The sequence below is a fragment of the Hemitrygon akajei genome, chromosome 7 (assembly GCF_048418815.1).
Source record: "Hemitrygon akajei chromosome 7, sHemAka1.3, whole genome shotgun sequence".
Classification (NCBI taxonomy): Eukaryota; Metazoa; Chordata; class Chondrichthyes; order Myliobatiformes; family Dasyatidae; genus Hemitrygon; species Hemitrygon akajei.
The window spans coordinates 53,865,811-53,880,391 of NC_133130.1; the positions used below are offsets into that span (position 1 = coordinate 53,865,811).

General features: G+C 40.3%; 1 protein-coding gene across 5 annotated transcripts in view; it reads left to right on the forward strand.

The window, feature by feature from the left end:
• The window catches only part of pacc1 (proton activated chloride channel 1), a 46,376-nt gene that overhangs the window by 12,438 nt on the left and 19,357 nt on the right, over positions 1–14,581 (forward strand). For all 5 annotated transcript variants that reach the window (XM_073050884.1, XM_073050883.1, XM_073050885.1 and 2 more), the window contains exons 3-5: positions 4,588–4,797; positions 9,723–9,877; positions 12,952–13,094. In XM_073050884.1, coding sequence (XP_072906985.1) covers positions 4,588–4,797; positions 9,723–9,877; positions 12,952–13,094 — 508 coding nt within the window. The remainder of the gene's footprint in view (positions 1–4,587; positions 4,798–9,722; positions 9,878–12,951; positions 13,095–14,581) is intronic.

Sequence of the window (14,581 nt, forward strand, 5' to 3'; positions counted from 1 at the left end):
TCTGTTGAATTACTGTGGTGGGGGTTCCTCAGCTGTCAGGTTTTCTGAATTCCATGATTCCTTTTCCTGTCAGGTTCTTTTTTCTGATTCCATTTTAAGTTTCTACAGTGAACTTTATTTTATATATAGATATATACATCAGAATGATACTGAGCACAGATGTTGCTTCAAAGACTGAATTGGCTTGTCTAGGTATGAAACTGTTCTAACTAAATTCTTCCAGTGCAATTTAAATGTTTATTTTGTTTTTTAGCTTTCAGATAAATTCTATATTTAAGTCACAAAATTGCAGTTTTATCTATATAAAACTTAACAATTTTATAATAAAAATCTAGTTTTTATTATAGTGTGTTCACATGTACTTAGAAACAGGGCACCGGAAGCTGGAAGTTAATTTTTCCACCATGATAATGGCGTATAATGTCAAGGATAGGTGGTTAGACTCTCTCTGGTTGAAGATGGTCATTGTCTCACACTTCTCTGTTGCAAACCCTCCTTGCGACTTTTCAGCCATTCCTGCAAGTCTTTCTGTATGCAGGGAGAGACTGCTTTACTTACTGTGGAGTTACAAGTGGAACTGAATTTTGTGCCATTTTGCGAGTACAGTTATGGAGATTTTCCATCATGTTGCTGTTTCTGCAACATTTGACAAACTCAGCCTCATACACTTAGCACAAACGTTCCAAGATGGTGCTTTAGGTTCTTTGTCACTATCCCACTTTAGCAAGAGCATCTGTGGACATGGAGGTCAGCTTCCACGTACTAATGATATCTAGCTGTAACTCTGCCTTTTACTTGCCACTGGCCTCACAGTCACCATTGTGCTGTTGACAGCATTGCAAATGAGATAAAATTTCTTTCATTGTCACCGGTTGGCTCATCAAAAGCTCTGCATGCTGGCTCCCAAATTAATCCTCATCAAGTCATACAGCACAAAAAAACAGTGTCTTTGGCCTACCATGTCAATGCTGACCATAAACTACTTATCTATACTAACCCCTTGGTTCACAGCCTTCTCAGCAATTCAAGTGCTCATTCAAATTTAAGTTCAAAGTATATTTATTACTAAAGTAGATATATGTCACCAGGTACTACACTGAGATTTAGTTTCTTGTGGGTATTCACAGTAAATACAAAGAAACACAATAGAATCACTGAAAAACTACACACAAGATGGACAATCAGTGTGCAAAAGACAACACACTGCAAATTCAAAAAGAAACAAAAAAAACCCAAAATAATAAATAAAATAAAATATTGAGAACGAGATGAAGTCTTTAAAAGTGAAAGTCACACTTGCTGTAGACTTTACTTTTTTTCCTACTTTTGACCTGTCGTTCCCATCTCTCATTGAATTACACTGAAAATTTTGTGTCCAATTCTCTCAGTTCCAACAATTACCCTTCTTTTTCCTCTTCCTTCACTTTTTTTTTATTGGTAGGCTTTTCAGATCAGGCTCTGCAATTGCCCCTGTCTTTCTACCCCGTATCTCCCTGCAGAGGGTTCACTATAGCCGTTTGCTTCAAGATTATACTTAGTCATTTTCTGCAAATGTTCATGTACTTAAGCCACTGAAGCCTCTTGGGCACTTTATCATTTTAAGAGCACTGAGGAAATAAGGAGAATTGCAGACTCTGCATATACCCAGCAGGTCAGGCAGCATCTGGAGAAAGAGACTAATCTACAGGAGTGAGCTGGAGCTTCCGGTTTTGCATGTCACTTTCACGCACCATCCCACTCCCACTCTGACCTCTCTGTCGGTGTCCTCCTGCACTGTTACAATGCGGCACATTGAAAGCTTGAGGTGCAACATCTTGTCCTCTATTGGGAACATTCCAGGTTTCAGGACTCATTGTTGAATTCTCTAACCTTCCTCCCCTTACTTCCTTTCTGTCTGTATCAGCACTGACTGTTCCTGCCAGCCATTATGTTGGCTAAGTTTCCCTTATTCTGTTCATATGGCTTAACCCACTGGCATGTCCCCACTGCCTGAGAATGAAACTATAATACATTTCCCAATAAAATGAAAATAGCCAAGGTCATTCCAATATACAAAGCTAGAGATAAACATGTATTTTCAAATTATAAACCAGTTTCTTGGCTCTCAGTTTTCAAAATTATTGGAAAAATATTTGTAAGAGGTTTAAATGATCTTGTAACAAAACATAATATACTCTGTGAACAGCAATATGGTTTCAGGAAAAACAGAACCACTACAATAGCATTAATAGATTTTGTAGAAAAAATATCAAACACTATAGAAAGAAATGAATACACTGTGAGAATATTCCTTGATCTAAAAAAAGCATTCAACATCATTGACCATAAATTATAATTAATAAATTAGAAAGATATGGTATTAGAGGGATGGCACATGACTGGTTAAGTAGTTGTTTGGAAGACAGGTATCAGTATGTACGTATAATTAACTCAAATTCAAAACTTTTGAAGGTAACTTGTGGGGTTCCACAAGGTTCAGTGCTTGGTCCATTGCTGTTCATTTTGTATATAAACGATATATGTATGGTTTCTCAGACATCAAAATGTATATTATTTGCTGATAATACGACTATATTTTGTAGTGGGGAACATCTCAAACAACTTTTGGATACAATGGAGAAAGAACTAAAAATTATAAAGTAATGGTTTGATACTAACAAATTATCACTGAATCTAAGTAAAACTAAATTCATAATATTTGGAAACCGTGTACCAAACTTATATAGTAAACATAGAATAAATGATGTTGAAATTGATAAGGTATCTGAAACAAAATTTTTGGGAGTGGCAATAGATAATAAATTAAGCTGGAAACCACATATAAATTATGTCAAAGCAAAAATGTCAAGAATCTATTGCAATACTGTACAAAGCGCAAGATTTCTTAAATCAGGAATCTTTGTATACATTGTATACTGTTCACTTATAGTCCCATACATGACTTACTGTGTAGAGGTATGGGGAAATACATACAAAGCACATACAAACTTGATTTTCTATTCTACTCCAAAAGGAAGTAAATGAGACAAATTATTATGAGCCAACCAATCCACTATTTATTCAACTAAATAAAATTCAGATATTTTGTAGATTTTAAAATAATACAAATTACGTATAAAGTAAAAAATGGATAGTTACCACAAAGTATCCAAAGGTTGTTTAAAATGAGGGAAAGTCAACATGATTGAGAGGAACATGTATATTTCAAAATCAAAGAATAATAACAAATGTAAAAAATCATTGTATTTCAGTCAGAGGGGTGAATCTATGGAACAGTTGTAGTGAGAATTTAAAAACATGCACCACACTTAACAAGTTTAAAAAATTATTTAAAAATAATTTAATGAACAAATATAAAATCCATGATTTAAAATGAATAGGAGTAATATAAATAAATTATACTTGGAACTGGATTTTGTGTTAAAAGATTAGGAAATTTTTTGTTTTTGATGTGATGATTGACACCAAATATGTTGTTGTACAAGTAAGAGGGGTAGGTGTAATAAACTGTAGCTTCAGCCTATGCCCTTTTGGTCTGCTTTAAAGATTTTTATTATTTAATTTTGTCTTATGAAATCATTGTTATGAAATCATCCTTGAAAATGATGCTTTTTGTTATGTTTGTACTGACCAAAAAATAACAATTTTATTCATTCATTATACTGACATATCACTGTCGTGTGCAAGTTACTGTAACCATTAAACAACGCACACAAAATGCTGGAGGAACTCAGCAGGCCAGGCAGCATCTGTGGAAAAAAGTACAGTCGACGTTTTAGACTGGAACTCTTTAGCAGGACTGGAGGAAAAAAAAGCTGTGGAGTAGATTGAAAAGGTGGGGGAAGAGGAGAGAGAAACACAAAGTGACAGGTGAAGCCTGAAGGGTGGGGGAATGAAGTAAAGAGCCTTGAAGTTGATTGGTGAAAGAGGCAGAGGGCCATGGAAGAAAGCAAAGGGGGGGGGGGAGGAGCACCAGAGGGAGGCAATGGGCAGGCAAGGAGATAAGGTGAGAGAGGGAAAAGGGGATGGGGAGTTCAGAAGGAGAGAGAGGTGGGAGCCATTACCGGAAGTTTGAGAAATCGATGTTCATGCTGCCAGGTCGGAGGCTACCTAAACGGAATATAAGGTGTTGTTCCTCCAGCCTAAGTGTGGCCTCATCAAGGCAGTGGAGGAGGCCATGGATAGGCATATCGGAATGGGAAGTGGAATTAAAATGGGTGGCCACTGGGAGATCCCACTTCTTCTGGTGGCCAGAACGAACCTCCGGATGGCTGTGGACAAAGAGCTGTGACAAAGCTGCTAGGACAGAAGCGGGGGTCTGGCCAATCCTGGCAGGGGTGTGTGATGCTGAAAGGCCCAGAACACCCAATGACCCCAGGTTACACCACTGATCTGTCCCGGAGCACCCCAGAGTGTATCAGCACCATGGTAAGAATATGACTGACTGTTTTAAAGGATAGAGATGATTTTAAGTTCCACAGTTGTTTCTATGAATACATTATTACTCTGATATTTTAGTATGTTAAATCTGATCAACATAATCATATTAAAGAAGGGAAGGAACTGATTTTTTTCCCCCTTTTCTAGACAATGATATTGGCTCAACAAGTCTTCCCTTTATCTTCGGTAAAGCCTGCCTGAAGAACACACTTTCAGTAATTCTTATATTTATCTATCTGCTCTTGATGTCGGTGGCAGTGTTCCTGGCGTATCAGACAATCACTGACTACAGAGAAAAGCTGAAACATCCCGTCATGTCCGTCTCTCTTCAGGAAGTTCAGCAATATGATGCTCCTGGTGAGAATGTAGTTATTTTCTTATAAACTTGCTGATGTAAGTTATTTCTTAGCTTTTCTTGTATCTTGAAATCTCTTGATATTAATTATTCTAATTACTGATACTGAAAGCAATCTGATAATACATTTAATTAGATTCAAATTTCTGTGGCTCACTATATAATTAACATAATTTGAAGCAGCTGTGCTTTGCAGAATAAATTTTTAGTTACTGATATTATTTCCTTCATTACAAATTTAGTTTGCTTGGCTTAGTATATGAGTAAGTGCATGTAGGTGAAAGTTAGATTGTTCTTTGCTTAACATTAAGACCAAGAACGTGATCCCAGGAGGAATTATTGGCATCTCATGACCTGATACTCAACTACCCATTGCAGGCCGCAAAATCGTACTGTATGTCACTTTTTTTTCATCTTTTTTACCTTACACAGTAGGCTGAATGAATAATTGAACTTTCAATATCAAGATTAATGGCTTGTTTTCTATAGTGTAAAGCACTGCAACGTTCAGGGTAGGCACTTCCACTCAGCAACAATTTGGGGGACCCTCTCTTTATCGATGCTGCTTCATCAACTTTTCCATTAACTTTTCTCATAACACATAACGTGTGTTTAGTTGTGCACATGGAATGTCTAGTCATACAAAACTAGACAATTGTTCCATTGTCAGAGGTGCACTGTTAGACGTGTGAAAGAGATGTTAACGTCAGGGCTCTTTTTGAAAGTACATAGCTTTTTGATGAAGAACCTGAGAATTCTGTCTGTGGAGGAGATGACTCTCAGGGTTGTATACGAAATACATACTTTGATAATAAATGTATTTTGAACTTAGAATTCACATGATAAGATGGTCCAATATGCATTCACACCAGCAAAAACAAATTAATAACTTTTATTTATTTGCAAGTTTTTGTTCTTCCTGTGCATGTTTAACTGGACCTCAACAAGAATTGCACTTTCAAAAGAAATGATTTCATTGGCTGTGATGTGTTTTGGAACAACCTCTTGCCACCTGAGATTGTCATTAAAAAGAACATTGTACTTTCTCACTTATTGTTACTTATCTTCGGATTCCTAAATTAATTACTTCAATTCTTTTCAACTTAAAGGAGTGCTTTTAGTCTACTTAAATATGGTATAAATTGAGTACCTCCTGTGCTGTCATGATATTGTACCTTAAGTGCTAATCTGGCTCCTGAACATGATGAGTGACATGGGTTTGGTAACACAATGACATTCCAGAATTGGTAGCACATGAGATGAGTCATCTGTTTTGATATTTTTATCCTAAGTTAGTCATAATCTTAATTACAGTTGAGCGATTTATATTCAATCTCAGGAACTCTTGTCAAACCTTACATAACACAGCATTGATTACCTGTTCCTAATTGCCTTTGAATTCAACAACAGAAACAAAAACAGTTACTTTTTCCAAGCGGTAGGGCTGATCAACACCTCCACCCACTAACCCCTTCTCCCAACCACTACTACGCTATCAATTCCTGTCAGAGTCACCTTATGTACAGACACTCCTGTGCCTAGCGTCACTTTATGGACAAACAACCAATCCATGTCTGCACACTATCTCATGTATTTATATTTATTGTGTTTTTTTATTACTGTGTTTTTCTCGTAGTGTTTTTTCTTTCTCTGCTGCATCACATTGGGAGTAACAGTGATTTTGTTCTTCTTTATACTTGTGTACTGGAAATGACATTAAACAGTGTTGAATAGAACAATACAGCACAGTACAGGCCCTTCAGCCCACAATGTTGTGCCGACCCTCAAACCCTGCCTCCCATATAACCCCCCACCTTAAATTCCTCCATATACCTATCTAGTAGTCTCTTAAACTTCACTAGTGTATCTGCCTCCACCACTGACTCAGGCAGTGCATTCCACGCACCAACCACTCTCTGAGTGAAAAACCTTCCTCTAGTATCCCCCTTGAACTTCCCTCCCCTTACCTTAAAGCCATGTCCTCTTGTACTGAGCAGTGGTGCCCTGGGGAAGAGGCGCTGGCTGTCCACTCTATCTATTCCTTTTAATATCTTGTACACCTCTATCATGACTCCTCTCATCCTCCTTTATCCAAAGAGTAAAGCCCTAGCTCCCTTAATCTCTGATCATAATCCATACTCTCTAAACCAAGCAGCATCTTGGTAAATCTCCTCTGTACCCTTTCCAATGCTTCCACGTTCTTCCTATAGTGAGGCGAACAGAACTGGACACAGTACTCCAAGTGTGGCCTAACCAGAGTTTTATAGAGCTGCATCATTACATCGCGTCTCTTAAACTCTATCCCTTGAGTTATGAAAGCTAACACCCCATAAGCTTTCTTAACTACCCTATCTATCTGTGAGGCAACTTTCAGGGATCTGTGGACAAGTACCCCCAGATCCCTCTGCTCCTCCACACTACCAAGTATCCTGCCATTTACTTTGTACTCTGCCTTGGAATTTGTCCTTCCAAAGTGTACCACCTCACACTTCTCCGGGTTGAACTCCATCTGCCAATTCTCAGCCCACTTCTGCATCCTATAAATGTCTCTCTGCAATCTTCGACAATCCTCTACACTATCTACAACACCACCAACCTTTGTGTCCTCTACAAACTTGACAACCCACCCTTCTACCCCCACATCCAAGTCGTTAATAAAAATCACAAAAAGTAGAGGTCCCAGAACAGATCCTTGTGGGACACCACTAGTCACAATCCTCCAATCTGAATGTACTCCCTCCACCATAACCCTCTGCCTTCTGCAGGCAAGCCAATTCTGAATCCACCAGGCCGAACTTCCCTGGATCCCATGCCTTCTGACTTTCTGAATAAGCCTAACGTGTGGAACCTTGTCAAATGCCTTACTAAAATCCATGTAGATCACATCCACTGCACTACCTCATCTATATGCCTGGTCACCTCCTCAAAGAACTCTATCAGGCTTGTTAGGCAGGATCTGCCCTTCACAAAGCCATGCTGTCTGTCCCTGATCAGACCATGATTCTCTAAATGCCTATAGATCCTATCTCTAAGAATTTTTTCCAACAGCTTTCCCACCACAGACGTAAGGCTCACTGGTCTATAATTACCTGGACTATCCCTACTACCTTTTTTGAACAAGGGGACAACATTCGCCTCCCTCCAATCCTCCGGTACCATTCCCGTGGACAACGAGGACATAAAGATCCTAGCCAGAGGTTCAGCAATCTCTTCCCTCGCCTCGTGGAGCAGCCTGGGGAATATTCCATCAGGCCCCGGGGACTTATCCGTCCTAATGTATTTTAACAACTCCAACACCTCCTCTCCCTTAATATCAACATGCTCCAGAACATCAACCTCACTCATATTGTCCTCACCATCATCAAATTCCCTCTCAGTGGTGAATACCGAAGAGAAGTATTCATTGAGGACCTCGCTCACTTCCACAGCCTCCAGGCACATCTTTTATCTCTAATCGGTCCTACCTTCACTCCTGTCATCCTTTTGTTCTTCACATAATTGAAGAATGCCTTGGGGTTTTCCTTTACCCTACTCGCCAAGGCCTTCTCATGCCCCCTTTTTGCTCTTCTCAGCCCCTTCTTAAGCTCCTTTCTTGCTACCCTATATTCCTCAATAGACCCATCTGATCCTTGCTTCCTAAACCTCATGTATGCTGCCTTCTTCCACCTGACTAGATTTTCCACTTCACTTGTCACCCATGGTTCCTTCATCCTACCATTCTTTATATTCCTCACCGGGACAAATTTATCCCTAACATCCTGCAAGAGATCCTTAAACATCGACCACATGTCCATAGTATATTTCCCTACAGAAACCTCATCCCAATTCACACCCGCAAGTTCTAGCCTTATAGCCTCATAATTTGCCCTTCCCCAATTAAAAATTTTCCTGTCCTCTCTGATTCTATCCTTTTCCATGATAATGCTAAAGGTCAGGGAGCGGTGATCACTGTCCCCCAGAATCTTGAGAAGCTTTGTCTAGCAATGTGACACGACTTGCTGGGCTATTTCAGAGGGAACATACACGATGCGCAGATGCTGCCTGACCCACAAGTGAGCAGTCAATGTTTTGGATTGAGACCCTTCATCTAAAAGCAGGGGAGATGGCTATTGTAGCAAGGTGGAGGGACAGGATGGAGTGAGAGTTGGCAAGGGGTAGGTGACTCTCAGCAACGAGAGGTGGAGGACAGATGGTGGAGAGGGCAATGGAAATAGCACCTGGAGCTGGGAGGTGATATGTGGAACGACAGAGCTGAAGATGAAAGATTCTGATAGGAGATGAAGATGGAATGTGAAATCACATGCAGCAGGTTGGGAGTAGTGGGGAGAGCATAGATGATGGGCAGATAGTGAAGAAGAGGAAAGAAACGGGGTGATGGGTGCTGGGGTGAGTGTAAGAAGAACTGGGTAGTTCAAAGGAGAGAAAAGGGGCAGAGGGAAAGCAGCTTAACAGAAATTGAAGTATTAATTTGTGGTGCTGTAAGACTATAGACCACCCAGGAAGAGTATGAAATGCAGTTCCTCCAGACAAAATGCAAACTGGGTGACAGTTCACGGAGCACATGTGCCCATCTGTCAAGGTGTTCTGGAGCTCCTAATTACCAGCAATTTTAATTATCCCCATTCCCACACAAACATGTTTGTCCTCACCCTCTTCCATTGCCAGGATGAGGCTATATGCGAAGTCGAGGAACAGATTTGCTACAGATTCTGGCACTTGCATTGTCTTATGTCTCCATCCTACAGTCTGTTTTCTGGAGGAACATAGTATATTCAGGCAATGTAGGACATTTTGGCTCTTGGGCACTGAGTTGCTCCTCTTGTACCTGGATCAGAGGAGTATTGGTTGAAATAGGTAGGGAGAAGAGTATAAAGTTTGAATCATTTGCAGTGACCTCCTAATGCATGTGTCTCAATCTGTCTTACAGGCATAGCTTTTTATCTTGGTGAGGCTGAGCTCCTGAGTTGCAAGCATCATTTTCATGACAGTTTTAAGTTTGTGGTGAATCCAGGCCAACCAGGGGAAGTAGACTGCATCAAGGAACATGTCAGTTACTTGGACCCTTACAGAAACCAAACATTGGTAAAGTACTTTATGCACCTTTCAATTATCGTTCATCTGCTGTACTCCATTTCCTGTCAAGTCTCCTCTTAAAGTTGTATTCCTTGATTAAATCGCAAGATTAGTACATATAGAACGAATGAAAAACAAGTGGGAAGTGATGCATTGTGGGAAACCAAACTAGGGTAAGAGTTTCTTAGTGAGTAGTAGGGCCCTGGTGAATATTGCAGAAGGGCCTAGGTGTACAAATATGTAGTTCCTGAAAAGCTGTGCCACAGGCAGACAGGATGATAAATACAGCATTAGGCAGCTGGCCTTTAACAGTCAGAGCATTGATTATAAGAGCTGAGACATGTTAAAAAGATATTTGAGAAGTCGCACCTACAGAATTGTGGGCAAATCTTTCTGACTGTTCTGATTTTGCTTCTGTCTGCAGCAGTGTGTTCGATGGGTACAGCACTGTAGCAATGTTTGGTAGAAACCGGTGGTAGTAGTTTACAAGGCCTGAGTATGACCTGAGTTATAACACACTTTCTGGTTTGGCTGTCTGCAACACTGTTTTAATCTTCTCTTGTGACTTATGTAAGCCGTGCTTGTCAATGACATGTCCACGATATGAGATTTCATTTCTCTCTCTTTATGCCAGACCATACTCGCTCAGCCTGGTAAGCACATTACCAAGGTTCTGGAGGTGTGCTTCATCATTTTTGCCAGTCACAGTGATTCCATCAAGGTTACATTGTGTTTCTGGGATATCTTGGAGCACTTGGTCCATTGCTCTTTGCCAAATTGCTGGAGCTGATGCAACGCCAAAGACGAGATGATTATACTGCAACAGTCTCTTGTGAATGCTGATCGTGAGGAATTTACTGCTTGACTCCTCAATCTCCATTTGCAGATAGGCTTGTGACAAGGCAACCTTTGAAAATCTCTTCCCATCTGCCAAAAACATCTTCTATTCATGGCAGGGGCAACACTGGGTCAATGCTCACCTTGAAATCCCCACAAATGTGAATAGCACCAGCCTTCCTTTTCCTGATCACCAGGACAGTAGTCGTGGTCCAATCATTTCATTCAACCTTGGAGAGAATTCCAGGCGCCTCCAAGTTCTGCAGTTCAGCATCCACTTTAGAACATAGTGCGCAAGGCACTGGATGCACTTTGTGGAATCTTGGTGTTGCTGCTTCATCCAGTTCAATTCTGGCCTTCATGCTTTTGAGTTTACCAATACAGTACCCTTCTCAAACACCTTCTCATTAGCATTAAGCAGCTGTGCCGGTCTTCGGTCAGTGCTACCGTTTGGGCTGCTGTTGCCTATTGATGTCACACTGAGAGCTTTGACTGAGTGCCAGTTTAGTTGGATTTTTCTTAACCATTCATGTCAGAAAAGTTCTGGCCCGCCACTTTTCAATACATAAAGCTCTATCTGTTGTGTTTGGCTTTCATTTGTTAGTTACATTTACTTTCTATTTGCCTTTGGGAGACACTTCTTCACCTGTGTATGTCTTTAACATCACTGAGGTCTTCTCTAACGGCATCTTAGAAAACAGTCTGTTGTCATCAGCCTCTGGAATTATGGACAAAGCTGACCCCGTATCCAGCTCCATTTTCAGTTTTACACCAGACACATCTGTTGTGATCCAGATGATTTTGTGATCTGCTTCAGTAATACTACGCAGTTCTAGGCATGGCCTTTGTCAGACTCTATGTTGTCTGATTCTGTGACATTCAGTAACTTTATGCATTTGCTTAGTTTTTTTTGTTTGAGACTTTTCACTGGGTTGTGCTTTTTGTCTGCCTTGCACATTTTGTATGTGATCTTGTCTGTAACACTTTCTGCAGACTTTTTCTTTGAACCAACAGTCATTTGTATCATGAGAGGATTTGCCACATCGATACCATCTTATGCTTTTTGCATCATTCAGGGACATTTTGTGTATTCCATTTTCTAACCTTTCCTGTAATTCTGCGGCATCTGTAGCTGCAGTCTCTAACGATGTTGCCATGGTCAATGCCTGTGCTAAGGTTAGGTCTCTTTCAGACAGTAGCCTCTTTTGAGTGCTTTGACAATGCATGCCACATACAGGCCTTTCCCTTAATGCATCAGAAAGTATATCTAAAGTCACAGTACTGAGAAAGGTTACGCAGTTCTGCGATGTATTCAGAAATGCTTTCATCTTTTGACTGGTTCTTTTTGTAAAATCTAAATCTTTCAGCTATTGCCAGCCATTTAGGGCTCAAGTGATTTTGTAAAATTGTAACTATTTCATTGAACGTCCTGCTTGCTGGCTTTTCAGGGATTACTAGGCTGCATAAGAGACTGTATGTCCTTGAACCCATTAAGCTAGGAAGTGCAGGGGCTTTCTTTAACTCCTCCACATTGTTTATGTTACAATATAGTTCAACCCTCTCAATATATGACTCCCTATCCCCCGGTTTTCATTAGCACTATCAAATTCATCAACTTTCTCAACTGAAGCTATCGCCAGGTTATTTTCACTTTAAATTCAGCACGTCTTCCACTGTGTACCATGCTGTACTCGTGCCTTTGTTAGTGTCCGTGATGGCTTTCTCGTGCTGCTTAACTCTCACTGTTTCATCCTGCAACTGTTGATGCAGTTCATGATGTATTCAGGCATTCAAGTTTGTAGTCATCGCCAATTTGTTGTGTCTGTGCAAAACTACATATCGATTAAATGAAAGCACACGTGCAGGAGATGGCTTTAACTGGTGTATTCACATTGCAGTGAGAGAGAGAGAGAACAATGTGCATATGTAGACAACAGCGCATGCACAGACAACAGATCAATACATAGTGCTAAGGGGTGAGGGGGGTATCATTGCTCTAAAAGAAATGGGTCCATACATCACAATCAGTGGCAAATGAAACCAGCTTGCATGGGCACTGATGAATTGGGCCAACGGCCTTTCTTTGTGCTATAGTACTGTGTGACTCTGGCATATTTGAGCTTAAGCATGATGGCTACCACTGTTCATCTCTTCCCCAACTTATTCTCCTATCATATGCCAACTTATGCTGCTTGGAAAATTTGGCAATTTTGAATTCAATTTGTCGTGTTTCTCCTCATTTGTAGAAATCAGCCCTGGTTATCCGTGGACCCCAAGATGTGAGAAAGAAGGAGCGGGTGTTTTTGCAATTCCATCTCAATGAAACAGAAGAGTATTTCAGTGCAATTGGTTATCTCTTATTCGCTTCATTTGATGAGTTTCGGGAGAGGTGAGAACTTTAATTTTATGGACTGATGTGGCTGAGTGAAAAGACCTAATACTTTGCTGGTGCCTATTGATTGTTACATAAAGCATTTTAAGTGAAATAAATGTTTATCACACAACTGTGTGATCAGGTTCTGCTCTAACTTCTACAAGTTTGCAAATGACACAACCATAGTGGGCTGAATCTCAAAGAACAACGAGTTGGAGCTCAGGAAGGAGATAGAGAGCTTACTGACATGGTGTCATGACATAATCTTTCCCTCAATGTCAGGTATACAAAAGAGCTGGTGTCTGACTACTGGTACGGGGCAGTGCACGTGCTGCTGTTTATATCAATGGTGCTGAGCCGAGAGATTTGAAAGCTTCAAGTTCATATGAGTGAACATCACCAATAGCCTGCCCCAATCCAACCGCATGGACACTCAGCCAAGAAAAGCCTACTTCATCAGGAGGCTAAAGAAATTTTGCATGTCCCCTTTGACCCTTGCCACTTCGTCTAACACTTCATACAGCCAATGCAATTAAAGACCCCATACATCCCAGGCAATCTCTCTTCACCCCACTCCCATCAAGCAGAAAATACAACAGCCTGAGTGCAGTACCACCAAGCTCGATATGAGCTTCTGTCTTGCAGTCAAAACTATTGAAAAGTCCCCTACTATGATAAGCTGGACCCTTGACTTCACAGTCTATGTTCTAATGACCTTGCTGTTGTCTGCCCGCACTGCAGTTTCTCTGTCACTGTAACATTTAATTCTGTATTCTATTGTTTTATCTTGTACTCACACAATGTACTGTGATAATAAGTTGATCTGAATGCAAGCTAAGTTTTTCACTGTACTTCAGTACATGTGATAATAATAAAGTGATTTACCATTTTAAATTGTAAATCAGTGTTTGCCTTTCATGCAAAATCAACTGGACACTTTAAATAAAATCAGAAAATGCTGGACGTCTCTTCCTTTGTAGCATATTGTTATTGTTTGCTTAATCTTGCACTGTATTAATGCTCCTCATTGGGATTTGGGGTTTTTAATTTTGTAAAATGTTTTGAAAAACTAATTAAAAAAATTAAAAAAAGAAAAAGAAAAAAAAAGAAAATGCTGGACGCATTGAGTTGATCAGGCAGTATCTCTGTGAAAAGATGAACAGGGTGATAGTTTAGATCTGAGGCCTTTCTTCAAAATTGGCAGAAAGGATACACAAAAATGGATGGATCCAGGAAAAAGTAAGCTCAGTGTGGAAAAGGGATGCTGAAACAACAGGTCTTCTGAGAGACACTTGCTTGTTGTTGGCAGTCAGCAGAAAGAAATGGGCGTATGGGCTGGGGGACTACAGAGGTAAGATCTCCCAAAGAAGTGAGGCTTGTGACGATCTGGGAGTGGTGGAGGGCATCAGAGGGGTTATGGATGTAAGTGGAAAGGAAATTTAAATGTAGTTACTCAAACTCATTTCGTTACCTGGTTACAAATACGAATAGTATTCATCAGT